This window comes from Leucopleurus acutus (assembly GCF_964270905.1).
Source record: "Leucopleurus acutus genome assembly, chromosome: 4".
Taxonomy (NCBI): domain Eukaryota; kingdom Metazoa; phylum Chordata; class Mammalia; order Artiodactyla; family Delphinidae; genus Leucopleurus; species Leucopleurus acutus.
Genome location: NC_139146.1, coordinates 20,567,781 through 20,594,915, shown reverse-complemented (window position 1 = coordinate 20,594,915; position 27,135 = coordinate 20,567,781). Strand labels below are relative to the sequence as shown.

The 27,135-nt window shown below is 42.0% G+C and overlaps 1 protein-coding gene across 2 annotated transcripts in view; it reads right to left on the bottom strand.

Annotated features, from left to right (window-relative positions):
- PRDM5 (PR/SET domain 5) overlaps window positions 1–26,586 on the bottom strand; it is a gene marked incomplete at both ends in the record, with an annotated part of 206,846 nt that extends 180,260 nt beyond the window's left edge. For both annotated transcript variants that reach the window (XM_082837920.1, XM_082837921.1), the window contains 2 exons: window positions 8,591–8,674; window positions 26,494–26,586. In XM_082837920.1, the coding sequence (XP_082694046.1) occupies window positions 8,591–8,674; window positions 26,494–26,586 (177 nt within the window). The remainder of the gene's footprint in view (window positions 1–8,590; window positions 8,675–26,493) is intronic.
- Window positions 26,587–27,135: the final 549 nt, after the last annotated feature.

The window sequence follows — 27,135 nt, the reverse complement described above, 5'->3', positions numbered from 1 at the left end:
CTGCCAAAAGCTCTACCTGTTTCTCTGTGCTCAAACACTAACCTCTACTTGGGCTGAGGTCAAATGTTCAGCCTCTTGCCCGTATCCAGAATCAGCAAAGCTCTGACCACTTCCTCAAGAAAAAAAGAGGCTATAGATGACTGATTCATCTGTTCAAAGTTTTCTCCTCTCTGGAATCACAGTACTCTAGTACTCTGCTTTAACAGCTCTCTGATGGCCTTACACAAATCACTTTTATGTTTAACCTGTCTTTTGTAGCTGCTCTCAGCAGCAGTATCAATGTGTTCAAGTTCTTATCTGAGGTAAGTTTTCTTGCCCTGTTTTATTTTCTTTATACCCATATCACTATCTTTCTTTATAGTACTCATTAAAGGTGTTTCATGTCTATCTTTCCCTGCTGAAACATAAACTCCAAGACAGCAAAAGCTTTACTGGATCCTCAGGGCGAAATCAGACTAAAGATTGTCCGACCCTGGTACCCTTCCTCTTTCTATCATGTTTCACTTACCCTGCCTATTTCTGTTTTGTAAAGAATTCCAGGGCTTCCCTGGTGGTGCAGTGGTTGAGTCCGCCTGCCGATGCAGGGGACACGGGTTTGTGCCCCGATCTGCGAAGATCCCACATGCCGCGGAGCGGCTGGGCCCGTGAGCCATGGCCGCTGAGCCTGCGCGTCCGGAGCCTGTGCTCCGCAACGGGAGCGGCCACAACAGTGAGAGGCCCGCGTACCGCAAAAAAAAGAAAAGAAAAAAAGAATTCCAAAGAGCCTCATCATTTCTCAGTATGAGAAACGGGAAAGGCTAATTCTACACATATATATTCTCAGCAAAGAGCTATTACTCCACCTTTCCATGTGTCCTCACTTTTTCCTCCATGAGAGAGACAAATTAGAGTAAATATACTTTGGGTTTCTCTCCTTCATGGTTCCTTCTCTTTATCTAATTGTTAAGACCTTGACAGTCACTCCTTTCCATGCCCAGCCCCCTGCTGTCCATTAAGCAGACCCGCCATCAGACTCAGGGTGTGCCTTCCACAGCAGACTGCAGACCTGTCTCTCTCTCCCATGCTCTCTGAGATGCTGCAAACTGAACCTGTGAGTCAGGCCACAATTCTCCAGTGGCTGATGGACAAATATACTCGGAACTCCTCTGCAGGCCCAACTCCTGCCACAAAGACCAAGATTTAAGAAGCAGAGTATCAAGTACCCACTCTGTACACTTCTGGTACAAAGGGAAAGATTCAAGAAGCGGAGTGTAGGCAGCGATCCAGATGGTGGTGTAGTAGGACGTGAAGCTCAACTTCTCCCACAAATACATCAAAGATATGTCTACATGTGGAACAATTCCCACAGAATATCTAACTCAACACTGGCAGAAGACCTCAGACTCCTGAAAGGGCAAGAAAATCTCCGTGTAACTGGGCAGGAAAAAAAAAAAAAAAAAGAGAGCGAGAAAGGAATCAGGACAGGACCTGCACCCTTGGGAGGGAGCTGTGAAAGAGGAAAGGTTCCTTCACCTTGGGAAGCCCCCTCACTGGCAGGTAGATCGGCTGGGACAGAAGGGGAGCATCAGACCCTCGGAGGAGAACTTCAGCAGCCGGTTTGCGGCAGCCAGAGCAGAGGGAGAACTGCACAGACGGTCAGTACCGCAGTCCTGCACCCCCCAGCCTGACACGTGCTGGCAAGGGCTGGTTGCTGGAACTCGGGCTTCGGAGATCAGAACCGGGGAGAGTACTGGGGATGGCTGTGTGGAAACAGCCACGGGGGTGGGGAATCCAGTGCGACTGCAACGAAGGGTTTATGCGGAGAAAGCCTGGGTCACCTTATCGGCCAGTCGCCATGGTTTGGAGGGTGCAGGAGAGAAGCGGATGAACCCGGATTGCAGCCTTTCTCCCCGTGCACATGCTCGCAGCGGGCAGGACACTGCCGACACGGGCTCCGGGGGCAGTCGCGAGCCACCACTGCTGCCCGCCCAGATGCCAGGAGTGGTTACGAGCCCACCGCCACTGCCCTCGCAGACTCCAGGAGTGTCCAGGAGCCGCCTCGGCTCCCATCGTGTGCTCCAGGGACACGCCGGAGCCTCCACTGTCACCCCCTGCCCACCTCCCCCCCACCCCGGACTGAAAATCAGCCGCGCGTCTGCACTTCCCCATCAAGGGGCTATCAACCAGCACACACTGAGGAAAGAGGCGACAGGCATTCACACTAAGAACAGCCCTTGGGCCAAATATATTAACCCACACAAGCTACACGGGGACGCCCAGACGTATGAACAGTCCTCCAGGACCACAGGAGACAACTGTTCCTCCTAACCTCACAGAGTAAGAGAAATATATAAGTAAAACGAAAAAACAGCAGAACCACTCCCAGTTAAAAGACCAAGATAATTCCCCTGAAGGAACAAACAATGAAACAGACCTCTTCAGTCTAATAGACACTGATTTCCAAAAGGAGAGAATGAAAATACTGAAGGAATTAAGAAAGGCCATTCACGGAAATGCAGAGTTCTGGCAAAAGGAACTACAAACTATAAAGAGGAACCAAGAAAACTTAGAAAAGTCACTTGCAGAGACGGAAACTGAGCTAAAGGCAATGAAGAGCAGAATGAATAACGCCGAAGAATGAATAAGCGACCTGGAAGATAGAGTAACAGAAATCACCCAATCAGGACAGCAGACAGAAAGCCAAATTAAAAAAAAAAAAAAAAAATGAAAGCAATATGGGAGACTTCTGGGATAATATAACGTATGCCAATCTATGCAAAATAGGGATCCAGAAGGGGAAAAAAGAGAAAAGGGGATCAAAAATGTATTGGAAGAAATTATGGCTGAAAACTTCCCAAACCTGAAGAAGGAAACAGATATCCAAGTACAGGAAGCACAGAGGGTCCCAACAAGATAAACCCAAACAGACCTACACCAAGACATATTATAATAAAAATGATGAAGGTTAAAGATAAAGAGAAGACGCTAAAGGCAGCAAGAGAAAAACAAAGAGTTAGTTACAAAGGAACCCCCAGAAGGCTATTAGCTGATTTCTCTACAGAAATGTTGCAGGCCAGAATGGACTGGCAAGATACAGTCAAAGTCCTGAAAGAGAAAAATCTGCAACCTAGGATACTCTACCCAGTAAGATCATCATTTAGAATAGAAGGAGATATAAAGAATTTCTCAGACAAGCAAAAACCAAAAGAATACAGCAGGACTTCCCTGGTGGTCCAGTGGTTAAGACTCCACGCTCCCAATGCAGGGGGCCTGGGTTTGATCCCTGGTCAGGGAACTAGATCCCACCTGCCGCAATGAAGATCCCGTGTGCCGCAACTAAAGATCCTGCATGCCACAACAAAGATCACACATGAGGCAATGAAGATCCTGCATGCTGCAACTAAGACCTGGCACAGCCAAATAATAAATATTTCTTTAAAAATAAAAAACATAAAGAAAAGAATATAGCGATACTAAACCTATCCTAAAGGAAATGGTGAAAGGTCTTCTCTAAACAGAGAAGAAGAATCTATAGGAAAGAGAAAATCACAATTGCAAAGTAAATCACTTAAATAAGCTAGTACACAGATTATAAAAGAAAAATAGAAATTAAAAAATTTCTGTGAAAGTTATGACAACCACAGTGAACAGCAAAAGGATGAAACTGAAGATGTAAAAAAGGACATCAAAATCATAAATGTGGGGGAGGAGAGTAAGAAAATGTAGACTTTTTTTTTTTCCCTAGAATATATTTGAGCCTATATGACCACCAGTCTAAGGCAAATAGAGATAGGAAGGGGTTAAACATACTTGAAAAACAGGGTAACCACAAATCAAAAACATAAAATAGATTCACAAAAACCAAAAAGAAGAGAACATAAGTATAATACAAAAGAAAATCATCAAACCACAAAAGGAAAAACAAAGAGAAAAAGAAAGAGACAAAGAAGAAATATAAAATCAACAGGAAAACAAGGTTTAAAATGGCAATAAATACATATCTATCAATAATTACTTTAAATGTCAATGGACTAAATGCTCCAATCAAAAGACACAGAGTGGCAGACTCTGTGTCTTTTGATTGGATAAAAGAACAAGATAAAATACAAGAGATATTTGATAGATAGATATACAAAAGTGGATTAATAAAACAAGAGCTTACACAATATGCTGCCTACAAGAGACCCACTTTAGGGCAAAGGACACACACAGATTCAAAGTGAGGGGAGGGAAAAAGATATTTCATGCTACCGGAAATAACAAGAAAGCAGGGGTAGCAATACTCATATCAGACAAAATAGCCTTTAAAACAAAGGCCATAAAGAAAGATAAAGAAGGACACTACATAATGATAAAGGGATCAATAAAAGGATTTTACACTCAGCACCCAAATACATAAAACAAATACTAACAGACATACAGGAAGAAATCAACAGGAATACAATAACAGTAGTAGGAGACTATAACGCCCCACTCACATAGATGGACACAGCTTCCGGACAAAGAATTAATAAGGCAACAGAGATCCTAAATGATACAACAGAACAGTTAGATCTAATTTTTTCATGACATTACATCCAAAAAGAAACAGAATACATATTCTTTTCAAGTACACATGGAACATTCTCTAGGACTGATGACATACTCGGGCACAAAACAAGCCTCAACAAATTTAAGAGTATAGAAATTATCTCAAGCATCTTTTCTGACCACAACAGCATGAAACTAGAAAGGCCAAGTTCTGAGAACTTACCAGGCCAGTTTCCACACAAAAACCTCTTGCAGACAATGCAAGAGGATGCTCTGGGAAAAGAAGGGAAGAGGCACTGCCAACAGAGCAGAGCCATTTGGAGCATTCAAGAAAACACTGGATTCATCAAGAGCCCCTTTGGAATACTTGAATAATAGGCTGAGCAGGTGGCGATGAAAATGTACAACCTGTGCTGCAATCTACAGGTACCAAAAGGTAAAGGTATGTGCTAGAATAAGAGCCAGTGCCTGCAGAGGTGGTATTTGAACTGTGGTTTGAAATACCGAAGAAAATATTATAGAAAGAGAAGATGTTGGAGATTCAAAAACAAAGGGTTGTTGAGAGCTTTAGCAACATTACATGAACGGATTTTGGTCTTAGAGCAAGTCTGAGCAGGTAGACAGTGCAAGGAAATGTATCTCAAGCTCCAAACCATCTGGGAAAATACGCAAAAAGACTTCTAACTAAGGGAAGAATAGACTACGATACAAACAACTGGGCACGTTCCATCAAATTATCAATGGGAAGCATTTACAGTGGAGCCGTGGTTTCCAAACTCAAGCTCTATAACTGGCCTGAGGCCTGAGAAATCCAGAATTCTTTTGCTAATGCAGTTTATTTTAAAATAAAAGTAAAAATCTGAAGTACCAAGAAGGCTTAAGGACAGAGGAGACTGAGTCTCTTCAGACCCCAATCTCAAATCCTGGTGGCCAACACAGAACGAGGCTGAGGTGCTGTTTAATGCTCTGAACCAGTGGGCATCGGTGAGTGCCAAGCTGCACCTCTGGGGGGACGGGGGAGGATGCAACAGACAATGATAGCGCTCCCCAATGAAACCCTCAGGTGCCTCTATACCCCGTCCCAAACTAACAGGGGCTCACACACACCAATAGGTGCAATCCTCACTGGTACCTCCAAGTTCTTTGGTGTTAAATGGCCACCTAGGGGCCCTTGGCCTTGTCCACCAGGACTATTGGCACCACAAGTGCAAATATAAACTGAGAAAGAGCTATGCCATGTGCTCTCTCACAGGCATCGTTTTCCAAACACTACCCCCAGTACCCGGCTTATGTTCCATAACCATAAACATAGGTAACCACTGGCTTGAGGAGAAGGACCACACATTTGAAAGCTGCAGGTAGTTCGCTCTGGAGCTATGGGGCATATTAGAAATGACTTAACTAACCGGTCCCAATTTACCCACAGAGGAGGGAAGGCTCGTTATCTCCATTTGAGAAGGCTCAAAAGTTTCCAAGAAGAGAAGACTGTGGTAAGACCAGTCAACCTCCTTTCTCTGTGCACCTTCTGAATCCTGGCACCTCCAAAGTTAAAATAATAAAAAGGGACTTTAAGAATATAATTCAAGGCTGGGAAGCAGCTCTCCCAGTTTAACATAATAAGGAACAGGACTAAAGCCAGCAAGCGGTAAATCTTTGCCATTCGAAAGGTATTGACTGTTTTTCAAGTGCTCCCCCAGGAAGATATACCACTGAGAGTGTCTTCCCCTGCCCTGCCCCGCAGCACAACTGGACAGAGCAGAGACCGGCCGACAATCCACCCTGAAGACCAGACTCAGAGAAGGAAGAACTACAGGAGGGAGGGAAAAGGTGCATGAACTAAGGGGTTAAAGGGATCAAAGGTCTTAGGTGAAAAGAGCAGGCTTATAGGGGACAAGGAGACCTTCATCAATACCCTTCTGAATTGTGTCAAAAGTACAACTATTACTTATTCAAAACACAAGCATAACAGAAGAAGTAAAAGAAAATAAAGAATGGCAATCATTATGTGAATGTAACATTACCTGAACATAAAATGTATAAAATCAATAGCACTTTGGGTGGTAAAGTGAGAGGACTAGGTATACTGGTATGTAAAAACAAATAATGTAAAGACATCAAAGAAGCACAGGAATACATAATGCAAAACTGGATGAGCTATGGTAGCACTGTCAGCCTCTTTAAGTTTCCTATATGCAAGTCATTTTTTCAAATTAAAAATTATAATCATCATCTGCTTAGCAATGCATCATAAGCAGCTATGCAAGACATTAACCTGACCACTACACTAAAATTTTCAGAGATAACAAAACAAATATCAAAAGTCATTAACAACCCCTTAAAATTTGTTATTTTTATCATTTTCAACTTATTTAGGTTATCTTTTTTGTCACATAAATATTTGGCTTTTGAAAACCTTCACGGTAAAAAAAAAAAAATAACTGCTGAGAAAATTAAGATCTTACAGAAAAATAGTAAAAGCCGTTAAAAATATTTTCAGGTTTATAAAAATAATTAAAACAATTAAAATAAGGCAAATCAATAACATTTTCCACTTAAACTGTAGTGAAGACTATATTATGAATTTCCATTTTCCATCATCTGCACTTCAGAAATCTTTCAAGAACCTCAAGCAACCCCAATCCCTACATCAAGCAGTTTCAGCAATATGGTGATGCTTAAAAATGTATTTTGCTTGCAGATAATACATTATGATATGTTTCACGTGTCAATTTGGCTCGATGGTAGTACCCAGCTATTTAATCAAATAGTAATCTAGGTGTTGCTGTGACGGTGTTTTATAGACGTGGGCAACATCTACAATCAGTTGACTTTAAATAAAGGAGATTACTGTCAAAGCTGTGTGTGGCCTTCATCCAAACAAAGGCCTTAACGGCAAAAACTGAGGTTTGCCTGAGCAGTTCTGCCTCAAGACTGAAGCATCATCAACTCCTGTCTGAGTTTCCAGCCTACAGATTCCAACCCGCCACCCACACAATCCTGTGAGCCAATTCCTTGAAAACACACACACACATACATCCACTGGTTCTGTTTCTCTGGAGATCCTAACCGATAAATGCACATTCAGAGAGACATTTTATGTGTAGTTCTCTGTTTCAGTATTCTTTATCTTTCTGATTTTATGATCCTACTTCCCTTAGGCCCACCTATACCATCTCAGCTCCCACCCTCCTCATGGAACCCACCAAATAAAATTCTTGGGACTGAGTTTCCTTTTCCAAGTTTTTGTTTAACAATATCTACACCTCTGCTTTTCTATTTCCATCCCTCGGGCCCTTCTTTTTCTAAAGATTATGAAAGAACAGTAATGAAAACAACTGGCATAAAATAGGATGAAAATTCTCATAATACATAGATATACATCTGCATATACAAATTCCTGCAGCAAAGAGACTTCAGATTGCAAAAGACTATCTACAGTGTCATAGCTGCTTAACTATATGTTTTTAAAGGTAAGGTACGTTTTAAGCTGGGATTTTCATTCCAACACAGAGCTCAGAAATGTTTCTGTGTGGGAGATCAGTTCAGTGCTTTGTGACCACCTAGAGGGGTGGGATAGGGAGGGTAAGACGGAGATGCAAGAGGGAGGGGATACGGGGATATATGTATACATACAGCTGATTCACGTTGTACAGCAGCAACTAACACACCACTGTAAAGCAATTATACTCCAATAAAGGTGTTAAAAAAAAAAGAAATGTTTCTGGGCAATTAGCACTGCAATTGGGAAATAAAAGTTAAAGTATAATTTCATTTACAGAAATCAAATTCTAAATCCATAAAAAGAATGTGCGTATTTTGAAATCCAAACATCCTTGTTCATGGATAACTTCTTTTTTAATGATGAAGTATATAAACTTCAGACTTACAGAAGAATTGTCTAGTTAGATATTTCAACAGTATTTTAATGCTAAACTTTCAAGGTATTCAGGTTCCTTAAAATTCAAACATTTCAATGCTTTGTCAACTGGAATCAATATCTATTAACTTAGCTTTATACATGCCTTAAATAGTACAAAGAAAAACATATTTTAAATATTTAAAACAACAATCACATGCTCACCTCCCACATCAACCTGTAATCCATATTTTCATCCAAGTCTTCGGGCATTCTCTTCTCTCCAGCAAACGGTCCAAACTTTTCACCCTGAGTAGTAATGATTACATTGAAAAAGGATTAGTACAATAATCAATAATCAAGTTACTAAAATAAACTATTATTTCTCTTCTGGAAAAATTTTTTTCTCCAAAGCCTTATGCCCAATGATTGAGACGCATTTAAAATATTAATTAACCCAACACAAGATATTTACATATTTAAAATCTAACTTAATCTATTTTAGCCGAAGAGCCTAAATCCACAACACAGGAGCCAACAAGAAAGGGTTAAATCGCTCAACGTTTAAATTCGGACAAGGCTTGAACACTATACTTACATGTTTCAAACCTCTGCAGCCACTGGCAAGTGGTCTTAAAATGGGAAGCACTGAGTCTTGCCTGACTTCAGACAAGCCCACCAGGCAGAAAACCACCTGGTTTCCATAAAAATCATAAATTCGTCCCAATCATGAACAAGAAAGAAGTAGACTTGCCATCCTCAGAGGAAGATTGTTCATAAACAAAGTTTAAATTCTCCCGCCAATCTTTCAAACAACCAAGGGGGCACTCTACAAACCAGGGCTTCTCAAAGTGCGTACTTGAATCACCAGCATGAGCGTCACCAGCGTCGCTTATTACAAATTCAGAATCCTGTGCTTATTAAAATCAGAATCTCTGGGAGTGGGATGTGTGGAGCTGCATTTGGACAAGTTCCCAGGTGAGAGCTGCTGGCGGACACCAGGAGTGGCCCCGGCAGGGAGGGACCCGTGAGGCAGGGTGAAAGGGTAAGCAAAACTGTTCTCACAACTAAGGCAACCAAAGCAGGACTGGAGAGACAGAGAGGGTGGGATCACGCTTGTCCAGCCAGACGATCCACAGACGTGTGTGCAGAGAGGGTACGGGGTCACGCGTGCCCTCGCGAGTCTCCTCCAAACCTGCCTGTGACTATGCTACAGAAGAGCCCTTCTCTTCGTTGGGAGGCGGACGAACTTTTTTTTTTTAATACTTTTTTTACATCTTTATTAGAGTATAATTGCTTTACAATGGTGTGTTAGTTTCTGCTTTATAACAAAGTGAATCAGTTATACATATACCTATGTTCCCATATCTCCTCCCTCTTGCATCTCCCTCCCTCCCACCCTACCTATCCCACCCCTCTAGGTGGTCACAAAGCACCGAGCTGATCTCCCTGTGCTATGCGGCTGCTTCCCACTAGCTATCTATTTTACGTTTGGTAGTGTATATATGTCCATGCCACTCTCTCACTTTATCACAGCTTACTCTTCCCCCTCTCCAAATCCTCAAGTCCATTCTCTAGTAGGTCTGTGTCTTTATTCCCGTCTTACCCATAGGTTCTTCATGACCTTTTTTTTCTTAGATTCCATATATATGTGTTAGCATATGGTATTTTGATGAACATTGTTAGGGGGAAAAATAACCACCAAAACAATGTTTCAAGGCATATAAATGACTTAATGAACAACAGAAAACCCAACTCCAGGCAACAGTCAAATGTTAAAACTTACAGGAATTACAACTAGCCCCTCATGTTACAGACAAAGAAAAGAGGTTCTGAAAAGCCACAAGTAATGGCAAAGCTTTGAAGACCTATTGTTAATGTTACCTTGGAGGCAGAAAATGCTACAGAGATCCCTGAAATCAAGACGATAATCCTAAATAAACCAAAAACAAGTACACCAAAGAGACAGGGAGACTGCTTGGCTATTTCGGGCAACCTGGAAGACAGACCAAACATTAAGGTGTGTTTTTGGTAATACATTTGAGGATTTGGTATTAATGCATATATAGTCCAACTTTCACTCCACTTTGTCATGTATTTAGCCTTTACCAACTACTGCAGAAGGAAATCATCTGAGTACACGCTTTCCAATGCAAGAGATCTACCCATGCCAGTCAGTTCCTCTTTGCAGTACAAATTTGGAGGAAATATAAAATTGTATCCATCAATTCAGCAGCATTCAAAGGACTGAAGAGAAAGGGATGGAAACCCAGGTAAATGCACTGGGCTTGGGGAAAAAAGCCTGCTTGTATGCAGGCCTAGGAAGATTATTAAAGGACTTACAGCTTTGAAAATTCAAAACAAGAACCAGGACTGTGAGTTTAAAGCCTTGCTATTAATAGTGAGCAATCACTCCACTCTATCATGAACTCTAACTATAATAAATACGGCTTTCAATTTTTTTTTCCTCAGCCAAGAAATCCATTCTGCATCTCAGCCCAGCATCTTCACATCTATGCAGCTGACAACACGGTGTGAACTGTGTGGGTCCACTTAAATGCAGGTATCTTAGTTACACCATCCCGGTCGGCTGAATGCACCAGTGTGGAAGAACCACAGACGTGGAGCCAACTACAAATTCTGTGTGCATTTACCCCCATGTCGTTCAAAGGTCAAGTGTACACAGAAACACACATAAAACTAACACGTAAATTTTTAAAAATAATACTATCCTTCCTCTGTACAATGTATTCCATACCGTCTACTCTATTTTACTTCACTGTTGAAAAAATACTAGTTTTGACCAATAAAGTTAATTTCACAACTCACCAATGGGTTGCAATCCAATTTGAAAAACACTGACATAAAAACACAGATGGAGGAGATAAATTTCTAAGTATATCTGGCTTTCTCGATTTGGCAAAATTGCCTTCAAAGTACAACTAGTGAGTATACTGGGATGATGTGGCCAAATAAACTTGAGTTTCTGTGGCTGCAAGAATACAACAATATAAATAGTCAACTCTTAGTTATCCATACACTTGTGGTAAGAAACGCTGCAGATAATTAAAACAATTTATATTTGGGTTTTGATGAGGATTTTATAATTACTTGACCCACTCCAGGCCTTCCCCTAAAGATCCCAGCACCTACTACCCACCCCCTTCTCTCTTTGTTCACTGTCATTTCTACTATACAAACAGCACTTTCTTATCATCAGAGTTTTAATGTATACACTGCTTTGTTCACTAACCACTTCCTATGATATTTCTAACCTAAGAGTAAGCCTCTGCTCTGCTGCCTCGGTAGGCTTCAAACCTGCTCGAGTAACATACCCATGAAGGGAAGATTTAGGGCACTCACCCATGGGTAATTTTTTTCTTTTAGATGAACCATATGAGATTGCCAGTATTTGACCATTTTTGAGCTATAAAAATTAAAATTTTTCATAGGATTCATTATAATATAAGTTACATATACATGTGCATGAGCATATTAAATACCTAAAGTGAGGTTCATAATTAATGGTAGGAAGGAAACTAACGTTTCAAACTATCTTCTTGAAAATTTCAAAAATTTCTAGTTGACGTCCTATCATCATTGGTTTTCTTTTTTGTGATTTAGCTGCTGAAGATCTCATACTAGCAGCAGAAAAACTATCAACTCTACCATTTCCTTGCTGTTAATGTGCGTCAGCATCATTATTATTACCTTCAACCTGTGACTACGTTACAAAACACCTTCCAAGAATTCTTCACTTCTAACAATCTGAACAGTCACTATCTCAAATGCTTACAAGGTGAGGCAGGAAAGCAGCACATTAGACAACAAACATGCGAAGGACGCATTAGGGAGTGGCCAGGAAGCGAGTTGGAGGGGCATGCCCTTTTAAAAAGCTTTTTAACTCCAACTGCCTGTTGCTGTATCACAGGGGGAGCCCAATGTTGCCAGATATCTGCAAATATTTTAGTGAGGCTGACAACTCAAAAATTTGTTTGTGAAATCACTACTATTCTACATTGGCAATGAATTTCAAGTTTTCAAAATTCTGCGCAGATCCAATAAAATGCGATTGTAAGATAAATTCAACCTGTAGATACCAAATGTCCAAGTCAAACTCACTTCTCAGACTGGCCCAATGCCGAGCCTACAGTGGTGCTTCTTTGCTGTTTCTAAAAAATGCAGATAAATATCCATTCAATTTGGGACCCACTGGACTAGACAATAACTTTTAATAAAAAATGTACGATTGCAAACATGTGGGCCATTTTCTCTCATTTTGATTAATATTATTAGCAGGAATTTGAAACCAAGAGTTACTGCAGATCTCTCTCTTAGAATAATGGGAAAAGCACTACCTGAGCACTCCAGGGATCTGGATCCTAATCCTGGCTCTGCCACTAATTATCTGTGACACATTAGGATGTCACAAACTTGTGAGCTTCAGTTTCCTCACCTATAGAACTGAGAAATTTGGATTAGCTGATTTCTAAGATTCCTTCCAGCTCTCAAATCCTATTAGAGAGAGCTTCCACAGACCAAATTTAGAACAATTTGGGGATCAAAGAGAACAAGAGTATAATTGATTGAAACACATTAACAAATTCTTAAGGCCACAATGATTGCTAGAGAGAGGGAAAAAAAGAAATTTTTAAATGTCTCATTTGCTGGCATAACAGCTTACTGAAATTAATAAAGAGAAAGAACTAAGCATCTTGTCCTATCTTTCAACAATTACGCTACTTCGGGATAAGCAGACAGCAGCAAACGATGAAGGACAGCTCTTCTTTACAGAGGAATGCTAACTTATAAATAAAGGAGGAACGTTCAAGTGAAATCCCCATTTTGAAATCCCTAATAATGTAAGTGATTCAGGGAAGGATTATCAATGGATGCTAAAACCATCAGGTAAAAGGTTGATAGTAAAATAGGTATTCATACACTATCAGCTCACAGATTACCAGTTAAGCACAAATTATCTTTACAATGGAAAAGTTACGTTAACCCGGTGCTGGTATTACTCAGGGAAAAACCAGATATTATATGCCCTCTGCTAAAACGCAGTATGAAGTAAATCATTCTAGCCCTTCATTCCCCAGTGTCTGCCACAGGGAAGTGACAGGAGTGTTTGCTAAACTCTCCAGGCACCTCCAGAGGCCAAAGGGCGAGTGAACATGCACAGAACTCTTCCCGCTTGTCCTGCCTCTCACCCAGCGCCTGGGGAGATCCTGCTACCTAGGAAGAGCGCACATGGATAAAACACATTGAGAGAGGGAGGGGGAGGCTTCCTATGTTCCCTCCTGCCTCCCACTGCCAAAACTGCACTATCTTCTGCAACATAAAGAGTATCCAGAGGGTAGAGAGAAGCGTTTAATACACAATGTCAGTGTGTTTCAAAAAAAAAAGGTAAAATAATCTATATCTAACTCTTCAGATGACAAGAAATACAGAAGGAGGAACATTAAATAATGTGCCTTGGAAAACCATCAGATAAATCCAGATTGTGAGATACACCACAAACAATTAGCTTGATCTCTTCAGAAAGTAACTGTTATTATTTTAAAAACGGTATGGAAACAGGGAAACTGTTAAAGAGAGATCTAATAGATATAACCAAGTATAATAGGTGGTCCTTGCAGATCCTGGTTCGAAAATAAACAGCTATAAAAATGTTCTGGAGGAACGTGGAGTAATTTGAATATGGGCTGGAATTAAAAGACATTAAGAAATCACTATTATTTTTGTTGGATGTTAAAATGACAGTATGGCTACTTAAGAAAATGTCCTTATGCTAAAATATGGAGGAATGGATTGTCATAATATCTATAATTTACTTTGACATGGTTCAGCAAATAAAAAATATATACATATAGATGAAATAAGTTATATTCAAGTGAATCAATCTGCAGTTGAATCATTTATATGTAAAATAATGATGTTTTTCACAGAAGGAGTCTAGAGTCCTCACTTAGAACGTAATTATATTTCAGTGCTAAGGTACTATGCTTGTGGGTGCCCTTGCAATACAAGTAGGCCATGAATAAAGTACATTTCCAAAAAGTTCAATATGAAAAATATCCAATCTTCTTTCCCTACTAAGACTGCCCAGGTAGAGACAAGTTGCTTCCCTATATCCATCCTCCTTAGTACTAGAATGCTGACCTTGTTGCGGGTACTAATGTATCCAGGTAGAAAAACGACATTACCAGTTCCCCATTTAGACAGAGAAGACAGCTAACAACATGGAAGCAGAAATCACTGTATGAACTTACTACAAAAGCTCTTAAATGAGAGCTAAGTCAGGAGGTACACCCTAATGCCTTGGTTACTTCCTCTTTCTCCTCACCTGGAATCAAAGCATGAGAGCTGGGGCTAAAGGAGCCATTTTGAGGCCGAGAGAACTGCAAAGACTTCCACCCTGACATTTTGAGCCACTGAACTGATAGCAGCAAATGCCCACCTTGTTACAGAGAGAACATAACCCCCAAGCTTTAGGTTACTACAGTAGCCTCTGTTACTCTGAGCTGATACAGCAAATATCAGGCAAAAGAAATGCACTAGTGCCCAGGATATAGCAGAATTATTCTTTATGAAATTCATCAGTTATAATATGAATATGAAATGGGAAATGCAGGAGAGTTGTGAAGGAGAAGTGATTCTGGAATATGGTGACCTGAATGCAGCACCTTTTCCTTTAACCCCAACTCTAAGCCACTTGCTTCTCTTGAGCAAAACGACTTCTACTAGCATGTATGGGTAACTGTGTATAAGCGAAGCTTTAGGTTCTGGCACAGAACTGGTGTGAGGCATTCTCTAAAGTGGGCTGAGTAATTAACTGAAAAACAGCAGAAGAGTGCTGAGGACGGGCAACTAGGGGATCCTGAGAAGAACCTGAAAGGCAGAGAAGGCTGGGGCCATAGCCCACAGTCCTTCCCATCCTTGCCGCCCAGGAAAGTGCAAGCAGACCAGAAAGCCAACAGGGAATTGACAGTCTATCTGTCACTGCAGGCCCATGACAATAGAGACCCCTTTGCCTACGGGGAAGGACTGATACCACAGAGTGTTCTTCAATAACCAGTCTTGAGCTTCGATAAAACAACCAAGGCAAATTGCCTGTAAAAGGGGGCCCAGCTGCCTATGAAGGAGACCAAGCAGAAAAATAATATCCATACTCTGTAAAACAGAACATCTGAAGGAGACAGAGTACTTTAATTAAAAGGAATTATGTCGGGAATTCCTGGCGGTCCATTGATTAGGACTCCGCGCTCTCACTGCCGAGGGCCCAGGTTCAATCCCTGGTCGGGGAACTAAAATCCCACAAGCCATGCGGTGTGGCAAAAAAAAAAAATTAATTAATTAATTAATTGGAATATGTCAATTACATAAGAGAATTTAAGGAGATTCAAGTACAGCACTCAAAAAAAAAACTTTTAAAAGTGAAAAAACATAATTTCCTAGTTGAATATTTTTAGAGAATAAATTGAAAGAGAAATACAACAACCTGAGAGTCACTTACCCAGTCAGGAAACCCTTTACAGTCAGATGGGAAGGAGAGCTACTTGATGATATACACAGATTCAGAGTGAATATTATCCACATGATTTAATGAGAAAAAGAACCATAAAAAGTCTCTAACTAAACAAATTAACCAGAACAAAGGACAAAAATTAGAAGAAAATGAATAGTTGGTGTATATACACACCTGGGTATGCAGAATATACAAGTTAAATAACAACTCTTGGGGCCTCCCTGGTGGCACAGTGGCTGAGAGTCCGCCTGCCGATGCAGGGGACATAGGTTCGTGCTCCCGTCCGGGAAGATGCCACATGCCACGGAGTGGCTAGGCCCGTGAGCCATGGCCGCTGAGCCTGCGCGTCCAGAGCCTGTGCTCCACAATGGGAGAGGCCACATCATTGAGAGGCCCGCGTACCCCAAAAAATAAAATAAAATAAAAAAATAACAACTCTTGAAACAAGGGATATACTTTTAAAAGAAATTCTATTAAGTAACACACCATTTCATCAAAACTTAGGAATCTGGGGGGAAGAAAGGCAGGAAGATAAAAGCATCCCCAAAGTTGCAGGGCAGGCAGAGGTTGGGGGGGGGCGCTGAGTGGTGGCAGGAAGAAAGGAGAAGAGGGAACTAATAGAGAAATAAACATCTTGTGGAAGAAATCATATTTTTTGTGGAGAAAATGGTTGAGGCTCTAGCTATCAAATAAAAAAATCATGTGCATCTGATTATGAAAGAGGGGAAGAAGAAGTAAATCACTAAAGAAAAAGAAGAGTAGAACTAATAAATTAACAAGAGGGGGAAAAGAATGAACAGTGACTTGAACAGACAGCAAAAATAAGGAAAATTCAAAATAAGTTATAACGATATAAAATAAGTAATGAGTGTAAAGATGACAAGAATAAAAATCAATTATATCAGTCATTACACTACATATGAAAAGGCTAAATTCTCTTATTAAATGAGATTGTAATACTGCATTATGAAATATAACCTAGCTAACATGATTACAAAAAGATAAAATGATAAACAGTAAATTAAAATGAGTAGACAAAGATATACAGATAAAAGTAAAGAAAGGCAATAGTGTACCACACAAGGTTAAATTAACAGCTGAATGCACTAAACAGAATAAAGCATAACGTTATGTAATGATATAAAGTATATTTATGAAGAACAGTGAGAAACCAGTAGCATAGAAATCTTAAAAACGCAGGAAGAACTAGAGAGGGAGATTTTAAAATACCTTTCAAAATTGGACAGATAGGTTAAGTAATAAAAAATAATAAATAAAAATATACAGAAAATGCCATTAATCTTAAAACTTTCAAAGTTCAATATCCATCAAAGATTTAGAAAGATTATCACTCCTACCCTAATAATAAGAAAGTCTGATAAACTATAAAATCATAACTTTTCTTGAAGAGTGCACTGGCTTACCTATGGCGGATCACAGAAGGAGGAGCTGCTGGCCACCACACAAGCGAGTAAGAAATCAATTAACATTTTAATAGTTTGCTAAAGAATGCATGTGAGACAGCTTGACTGTATAGAACCACCACCACCGGAAGTCCCAGACCCAAGGGGAGTTCACACACACTTACAGACTCTTTTCCAAGGGCCTCCCCATATAAGAAAGATTGGGGGACAGAAAGAAGGACAGAGAGACTCCTTCAGTGGTGTGGAAAGAAAACAGCAGCCGCTGCAAGAATGCACAACACCCCATACCTCCTGCCCTTATCTTTCTCTCATATTAGGAGAAGCCTTTAGCTACTACAAGAACGTAGCAAACTCTGTCATCTCCAGGATACAAATAAAGATCAACTGCTGCTGAAGGAAGCAGTACAGGCTCAGGAATTTATACCACAACCTCAAAGGATTCTTACCATTGGGTGAGGGACAGGAAACACTCTCCCACAAAAAAACCAATCACTGATACAAGACACAAGTTTGGCTCCTACGGGAAAGAGAGGTAGGAATGCTATGGAAACTCAACTCCCAGAGCTCAGGCTGATAAACCCCAGATAAGAGTGAAGCTGGACCAAGACAGAGAACAGAGAGAACACAGACCTCAAATAACACAGCGGGGAAGGACAAGGGCGTGGCAACTTCGTGAGAGAACCCCACTATGATGCAGGCACTCAGGGACAGGAGAAAGATGAGAGTAGAATAGAGACACTGAGAAAAACCTGGAGCACCCCGGCCACCACCCTAATCACAAGGCAACTCTAGAAGAATCTGAAGCCTGGGGTGCACTGAAAGTAACAAAAACAACATAATGCAAACCCACCTTATCTCCTAACTAGGTTGACCCAAACTCCCACACTAAACAGGATGACAAAATAAAACACGTGCATATTTCCAAACATAAATACTATTTACCACACTCTGATTGTTTCACACATGACACTGGCATTCAGTCAAAAATACAAAAATAAAAACACACAAGGAAACAAGGGAAAAAACAGCAAATTCTGAAGAAACAGAGCAATCAGCAGAATCAGATGCAGAAATGACACAGACATTAGAACTATCAGACAAGGACTTTAACAATAACTATGGTTAATTTGTTAAAGAATGTACTAGAAAAGGCAGATAACATGCAAGAACATAGGGGAAATATCAGCTAAGACATGGAACCTATAAGAGAGAATCCAGTGAAAATGCTAGATATAAAAATCATGGTTTCAAAATTGAATTCCTTTGACAGACTCACCAGGTAACTTAACACAGCTGAGAAAAGCAGCAGTAAACTTGAAGGCAACAGAAATTACCTAAACAAACACAAAGTGGGAAAAGAAAAAAAAGAGAAAGAAAGCAGAACAAAGAATGTAAGAGCTGTGAGACAGTATCACATCAACTGGTCTGACATACATGTAATTGGAGTCCCAGAAGAGAGAAAGCTTATGCCAGAAGTAATATTTGAAGAGAAAATGGCTAAGGATTTTCCAAAAATGATAAAAGACATCAAACCACATATAAAATAAAAGAGCAAGTTTTAAAAAAATTGTAAAGACATCATATTCAAACTGTTAAAATGCAAAGAAAACGAGAAAAACCTTGAAAGTAGAGGAAAAAAGATTATGCGTGAAGAATGTAACTTACAGCAGACTTCTTGTCAGAAACTTTGTAAACTAAAAAAAGAACAAGTGATATCTTCAATGTAATGAGAAAAAAAAACCTGTCAACCTAGAGAAGATATCTTTCAAACAATAAAGCAAAATATTTTTTTTTTAGAAAAACAAAAGCTGAGAAAATTCACTGCCAGCAGACTTGTGATACAAGAACTGCTCAAAGAATATGATAGCAGACAGAAATGTAACTCAAAACAGAGAAATGAAGAGCTCCAGAAATGGAAACAAAGGTAAAGAACACAATTTGCCTTATTTTTTAATTGTTCTAGAAGATAACTGATAGTATAAAGGGCAAATAGTAAAAATGTACTGTAAGGTTTATAACACACAAAATCGATGAAAATGATGGCATAAAGGATGGGAAGGAGGAATTGCCGGTATAACAACTATATCTCACTGCCTTTTTGATATCTGTTGTCTAACAGACTTGTCAAAATCAACATGCCTTAAACCAAACTGCAGATCTTCCCCATTTAGACCTGTTGCACCAAAATCTTCCCCTATCTCAGCCGCTGGCTGACAAACCAATCCTCCCAATTTCTCAGGCTGAAACCCTTGGAATCATTTTCCCTTTCTTCCACTTATCTCATCAGCATATTCTATCTTCAAACTACACTTCCAACACTGCCACCATCTTGGTCTAAGTCACCATCACCTCTCACGTGGATTACTGCAAAAGAATCCTAATAAGTGTCCCAGTTTACACATGCACCCTTTGGTCAACTATTCTCCACACAGCAATCAGGGTGATCCTGATAAACTCAAGTCAGATCACGTAACTCCTCTGCTCAAAACCCTGCAGTGGCTCCCCGTTTCACTCAAAGTAAAGCCAATGGCTTCACAATGCCCCAAAAGGCCCTAAGAAATGTAGGCCTGGTACCCTTCTCTTCGCTCTCTCTCTGACCTCCTCCCCTAGTACTCGGCCCCTCGGTAAGTCCATTCCAGCCTCACCAGCCTCCTTACTCCTGGAACACAACAGGCAAACGCCCATCTTAGGGCCTTTACTCTAACTGCTGCCTAGAATGTTCTTGCCCTAGAAATGTTTGGCTACTTTCCTCCCATCCTTTAAGTCACTGCCCAAATTTCCCGGCTAGTGAGGATTAACTGGACCAACCACCTATGTAGGAAAACATCCTCCCACAAACACACACAGTCTGCCAAGTCAACAACACCCAGCTCTACTTTTTCTTTTCTACAGCACTTATCACATTTTAACACAGTGTAAGACTTTTCTAATCGTTCCTTGTTAATTTTCTTCTCCTCTCACGAAAATGCAAGCTCTGCAAGAACCAGAATTTCTGTTTTGTTCACTACTGTATTCCAAACAGCTGGTACCAATCTTGGTAATAAACATTTACTTAATAACTGTGTAAAACAAGACCCAAAGAAATGAAAATAATGTCCTATCCTCCGCATAGAATATGTTCAGTTATTAAAAATAACAAATTAGAGCCAAGGCAGATTACCTAGAGGGATTTCTACGAGATACTGCTGAATGATACTCTTTTCTCCTTTTTGTAAAATAACTTTTTAAAAGTGTGTGAATAGGTATGTGTCTGTACTCATGGAAATGAGCATGGATGGAGCATTGTATCAGTATATTGAAAAATAATTTTTGGTTTTCTTTTTTAAGTGAAAGGGATGTACGGAAGAATCTGAGTTCCAATTCTGACTAATCCCCTTGTGATAGAACCTTCTTCACAATGTCCTCATCTATAAAACAAGGACAACAACGGCCACCTCGCAGACTTGTTGTAGGGCTTAAATACAAACTGTGTAACACATCCAGTAACTATTCTGTCACTAGCAACTAGCCCAGTGCCTAACAACTGCAATTGCTCAATAAATATTTGTTGAAAGAATTAACTGTAGCTGTTATAATCACACACAAAAAACAAAATCTGAATCTGTAATAACACCAGGAAATACAAAGCTGCATTGAGTCACTCTTGTAGAGTGTAAATGTGTGAACACAGAAAAGAGATAGCACATATGGCAGGCATCGACGGTGATTATTTTCCCTCCGATTATGTTTCCAGATTAGCTATCACCAGCCACCAGGAACTGTAAACAAACATCTACTGGCAGAACTTTAGCCAGAGCATGAAGACCCATTATTTCTCCAGGAGAGTCACCTTCTGAGTGGATCAACAAAACACCTTCTTCCACAAAAGCTAGTCTTCTTGCATTAAAATTTATGCATGGTGATTCGTCCTCCATGCTTTTACTTGCTTCTCTTTTGGGGTTTTCTCTTTCCCATATGTTTTTCTAACCCTATACAACTTGCCTCATTTTTTTAGCTTCTTGTATTTTCACAAACTCAGATTCAAACCCTTATTTCAGTTATTTTTCTCTTGGGATTTGACCTCATCAAATGTCTTTGCTACAAATCCCTCAAAGAGAACCAAGGTGCCTGCCTTGGTGTGAAGGAGAGGGAGAGGGAGGTGGTGCTGTGGAAGGAAGAGGAGCTTGCAATACAGCTGTGAGCAGCAAGGTTCCCAGCAAAGCTTCTCTGGGCTTCAGTGTCATCATCTGCAAGATGAGAAGGTGTAAGATGAGAAGGTGCAAGCTGGATTCCCTCTGAAGTTCTTTTAAACGCCACCATTCCGAACACCACCACAATCTATTATTTCCTATTCCACTTCTCATGTACATATTTTCCCTTCCTCTTTATAAGGGAACCACTCACCCAGGCTTTACTGCACGAATGCCAACCTTGCTGACCTCTGCTAGAATCAACACTGAAAACAAGGCAGAAGAGTCATCAACATGGTAGATCTGCAATGCGTACATTTTATTGGAACCAGTATGCGAGGAAGGATGCACTGTAAAATGTTCCACGTAATGTAGACAAGGAAGAATTATACTTTGGAGCTGTGGTAGGATGTATGATGGCCCACGGAAAATGTTTACATCCTAACCCCTAGAATCTGTATGTTACCTTACATGGTAAAAGGGACTCTGCAGATGGGATTACATTAGGGACCTTGAGCTGGGGAGATTACTCTGCAGTATCTGGGTGGACCCAATCTAATCACAAGGGACCTTGTAAGAGGAAGCAGGAGAGTCGGAGTCAGAGAAGGAGATGTGATGACAAAAGCTGAGGTCAGATTGATGTGGGGTCATGAGCCAGGGAACGTGGGCAGCCTCTAGAAAACTATAAGCCAAGAAACTAAACTCTCTTTAGAGCCTCCTGAAGGAACCAGCCCTGCCTACCCATCTTAGATTTATATTCTCCAGAACCATAAAATAATAAATCTGTATTGTTGTTGTTTTTCTTTTTTGTTTTTGTTTGTTTGTTTTTGCGGTACGCGGGCCTCTCACTGCTGTGGCTTCTCCCGTTGCAGAGCACAGGCTCCGGACGCGCAGGCTCAGTGGCCATGGCTCACAGGCCCAGCCGCTCTGCGGCATGTGGGATCCTGCCGGACCGGGGCACGAACCCGTGTCTCCTGCATCGGCAGGCAGACTCTCAACCACTGCACCACCAGGGAAGCCCAAATCTGTATTGTTTTAAGCCACTAACTGTGTGATAGTTTGGAATCAGCAATAGGAAACTAACGCCTCCATGCTGCCAATAAGTTGTGTCCTGAAAAGAAGCTGTGGATAAGATCCTAGGGTATTTGGCAAGTTTGAACTAGGAACCTGCATTTGTTCAGGAGAAGAGCAAAGTGTAGTGGGAGACTGCCCTAGGGATCAAGAGCACAGGATGCCACTCAGGAGTCCCTAAGGCAAAAAGGCACAGGGATGAGAGGGAAGGAAGCCAGGAACTGAGCTACCCCAGTGGGGTCAATTCACTGTGGCTGGTGTGTATCAAGGGACCTGAGCCTCATCAATGCTCCACCAGGAGGCTCCACCTCCATTCACTCTCTAATGCATCACCCCGTTTCTTTCGTTCACTTAACACATGCTGCAACTGTCTTGGAAATCTTCCCTTCCTTTACCTGTTTGCTACGTCTCTCCCCACACAAGAACACAAGCTCCATGTGGACAAAGACTTTGTCTGTTTTGCACCCGTCTGTATCCCCAAGGCCTAGCACGGTACTGCCACACCTGAAAGACTAAAAGTCAGAGGGAAAGAAAAACCAACAGCCTACAACAAACCTCAAGGAAACGAAGAAGAGTGGTAGTGGTATATGTGCCACCTTAACCCTTTCCATAAAATCACAGAATCTGAGAGCTCCAAGAAATCTTATGGTTTACCTCTCCACTTTCTGAGTTCAAACACAATGTCAAACACACCACCGCCTCGTTAATCATATAAGCCGGCAATGAAAAATATGGTCATGATATAAAAAAATGTAATGTAGTGAGATGTTTACATAACTTTTCATCGTATGTATACTTCCTATATTAGCTTTGAGTACCTAACATTAATTTTAATCTGCATAGTAACCTAGAATTCCACATCTTTTTTACAACATTAAACTGTGCTCATGAGATAACACGTGGCAAGCACTTAGAACAGGGTCTGGCATGCTCAAGTGTTAAATCTACTATTTTGTATTATTTTTTATCTTATCCTTAGCAAATTGCAATGCGTATAAATGTGAATGAACTCAGGCCTCCTTTTTCTACTCTAGGGCTTTCCAGCAGACTCTCATCCATTCTTTCTCCAAGAATAATGGCTCACACGGAATTATCTACCAGATGACCCTCTCTTCGTGCAATCTCTAAATTTCCATAATGGCAAGAAAAGGAAAGGACTTTCCATAATGGCAAGAAAAGAAAAAGAAGTCTTTCCCATTTCTTCTTCTTGTCATTTTGTAGATTTTATACAAGGAAAAAAAAAAAAAAAAAGCAGCAGCGGCACCAGGCCTACAAAAAAGGACAACTGCCAAGGAAACACCGAGTGGGACTAAGGTGGAGCCAGGGAATTAGGTGACTCTGCTGCAGGGACTCCACTCTAGGAGACTCCACACAAAAAGGGGTGGGTCTAGAATGGGATTAGGGATCCCATTGGTAAGGGAATCCCCAATCAATATGGTGAATGTAGCGGGGGTAGAGGGTCTTGCAAAATCCCCCAACCTCAGTACAGCTCTGGATTAGATTCTCTGAACTGAAATCAACAGATGAGGTGAATTGCAACTGTTTTTGAAAAACAGAATTGTTATACAAGCATACGTGTTATAAAAGTGTGATAAAACTTCTGTGATACATTCCAAAATTTGTTTAGAATAGAGAACACAAAAACTTTTAAGTAAGGTCCTTAATAGAGCTGCTGAAATACTTTTTCGCAGACCCTCTGATTAATGGCCAGAGTTAAAGCTAGTACAAGGTAACTTCAAAACTATTTAAGCATCGAGAAACTATATGCAAACTGGTAAGGGATGCACTGATATTCATATTAGCTTTACAGTACAGCTAAAATCTGCTGGAATAGCTAAAATCAGCTTCAGCTTCGTCCTCAGCTTCTGGAAGGCAAAGGAGCTGAAGCCTACTTCAAGGTCAGTTCTGGCATCAATGAACCTGTCAATGATCAATGACCTTATGATTATCTTGTGATCACCACTAACCTATATCACCAATAGTATGTCATTTGGATTTATTGCAAACATCTGCATATTCACTTGAACTATAGGTAAGCATTCTAGATGTGACCTGGATGAAACCATGCGTTTTACGTGTTGAAGTTACACAAACCAGGAAACGATAAGTATCTGTAAGTACTGCAATGATAAAATGCAATAATATATGATTTTGGAAGCTGTTCATTCTACACCCCAAAATAATTTAAAACTTCCAAGTAACTTATTTCATGGAAAAAGAATGTGGAATTAATAAAAATATCAAAAGAACATACATCGGCCAGCTGTTTCTAAAAACCTAAATAATATAAGGCAAAAAATAAGGATAATTTAATAATTCTAATATTTGTACCATTTTTACTATATTACTATTAAAAACATAAAACAAAATAATGTTTAAGAACTGTGTTTAACTTTTAAGTACTTATATTTAGTCCTGAGACCTTCAAGAAAAATCCATTTGGGAATTTTCATAGTTTGTGAGAAAATTAAAAGCAGAATCTCAACTTCTGCTTTGAAAGAACGTTGAATGTAACATTTACCCTTTTGGCAAAAACATCTATTCAGATCCAAGTGTTTACACCTGCTCTTCTCCTTTGCGCATTCTCCCAAACTTCCATTTGAAGGAGTAAATACGGGGTTTATTGTTTCCAGTTTTACCCTGGGAGATACTTACAGACCCTGCTGTCAATGAAGGCCTTCTGAAGCACCTGCGCACCTTTCTTCACCTGCTCCTTAGGTGAGGGGGCGGGGAAAGGCTCATACTCAGATGAAAGACATCCTGGTGTCTCCGGTGCATCTTGTGAACCTCTTGTTAGCCCACCTTAACTGAACAAGCCTGCTCCTGCCCAAACCTCACCCCTATACAGTGGGGGTGAGGGGTGCTGGGAAGCTGGCAGAAACAGATCTGGGAAGGACATGAGCTTTGGACTGAGAAGCGATGGGTCTGAAGCCTAACTCACTAACTCAGCAGGAAATTTAACCTCCAAGTACTTCTGCTTTCTCCTCTCCTACAAGAGGATTAAGACTGTTCTCACGGGAGTGCTGTGCCAGTGAAGTTACTAACAGAGGTAACGCAGCAAGCATGGGCCCTAGCACCAAGTATCTGCTCAGTAAACGCTGGCTCTCATGACCCTGGGCATTTCACCACTGCCTCCGTGATTTCTGATTTCACACATCCTTTGAAACGGCTATAACACAGGTCTCATTGAATCCAAAGACTTGGTATTGTCCAGTAATCTCTCTTCCTAGGCCTTTGCTTTCAACATCCAACATTCCCAGGCCGTTCCCTTAGGGCCACTGCCATGTGCTGGTCCTACTCACGTGTCTCTAAATCTCTGGAAGGAAAGATCCGAGGAAAATCCAGAAAAGCTGAGAAAAAAGTTCAACGATTCATGCATTATCTAGCTGGCACCTCCCAGGATTCACATTACACATTTTGGAAGGAAGGAAAGAACTGCGGGGTGTCTGAATGACATGCTAAGGCCTGCGTTGAGCTGCGCTCTGGGCAGCTCCCCACAATCCCCACAGGGAAAGTGAGGCATTCCCTACAGGAAGAAAGGCGGCGATGGAGCTCGTGCGCGCCTGGGAAGACACCCGCCCACGCGTGCCTCTGCCCACTCCCGGAGCCGACGAAGAGGGAGGCTCCATCCCGACTCACTTCCTGCAGGGGAGGAAAGACATCTTGCCGCAGGGCGGCCGGCGACAGTTCCGCCTCTGGACCGGCCGGCTACAGAGCGCGCCCCGCCGACACCTACGTGGCGCTGCACGCTCGCGAGGCGCGGCGGGCGAAGGCCACCCCCGCCGCCCTAGCCTCCCCGCGGGGCTCCCGGCCGGCCCGGCGAGGGACGACGCGAGTGAAGCCCGCGGAGCCCCCGGCCCGGCGGAGGGGCGAGCCCGGGAGGCGCAGGGCGCGCGGCGGGAGCAGAGGCGCGCAGGCCGCCGCCGGGTCACCCACCTTTCTTACTCTGCGGGCCGTGTAGAGCCCCATCCCGTCCTGAACCCGGGAGGACTTCAGGGAGAACCTGTCCGGCACGTACATGCCCAGCATTTTCCCAGCCGCGGCCGCCGCCTCGCTTAACACCGGCGGTCTGCGCCCGGGAGACGACACATGGAAATTTGGGGTGCCGGGGTGGAGGGGAGAGGCCGGCGGGGAAGGAGGAAATGGAGTTTTCCTCCCAGAATCCCCACCTCCCCGCCGATTCCAGGATCCCCCGCGGCTCAGCCCCTCCTCGTCCCGGGTCTAGCTCGGCCCGGAGCCGCCGAGGCCGCAGCTGCCATTGCTGGCGCGGGGGCGTGGGGGGCGCGGGCCCGGGCGCTGCGGGCGCCGGGACGCTGCGGGCGCGGGGACGCCGCGCGCTGATTGGCCCGAAGTTAGCGGCTCGGACCCGCTCCCGGGCGTGGAGCCCGGGGCAGGGCTGACCCCGGAGCTTCGAACCCGGAGGCCGGGGAGCCGAAGCGACCCGCCCGAACCGTGCGCCCCGCGCAGCCGCGTGCGGACCCGCCCTTGACCAGCTCTGGGTTTTGAGTCTCTGAGCTTGTACTCCCAGTCGGCGAATTTTGCACTCTTAAGATGCAAAACGAAATGGGCCTTGACCGA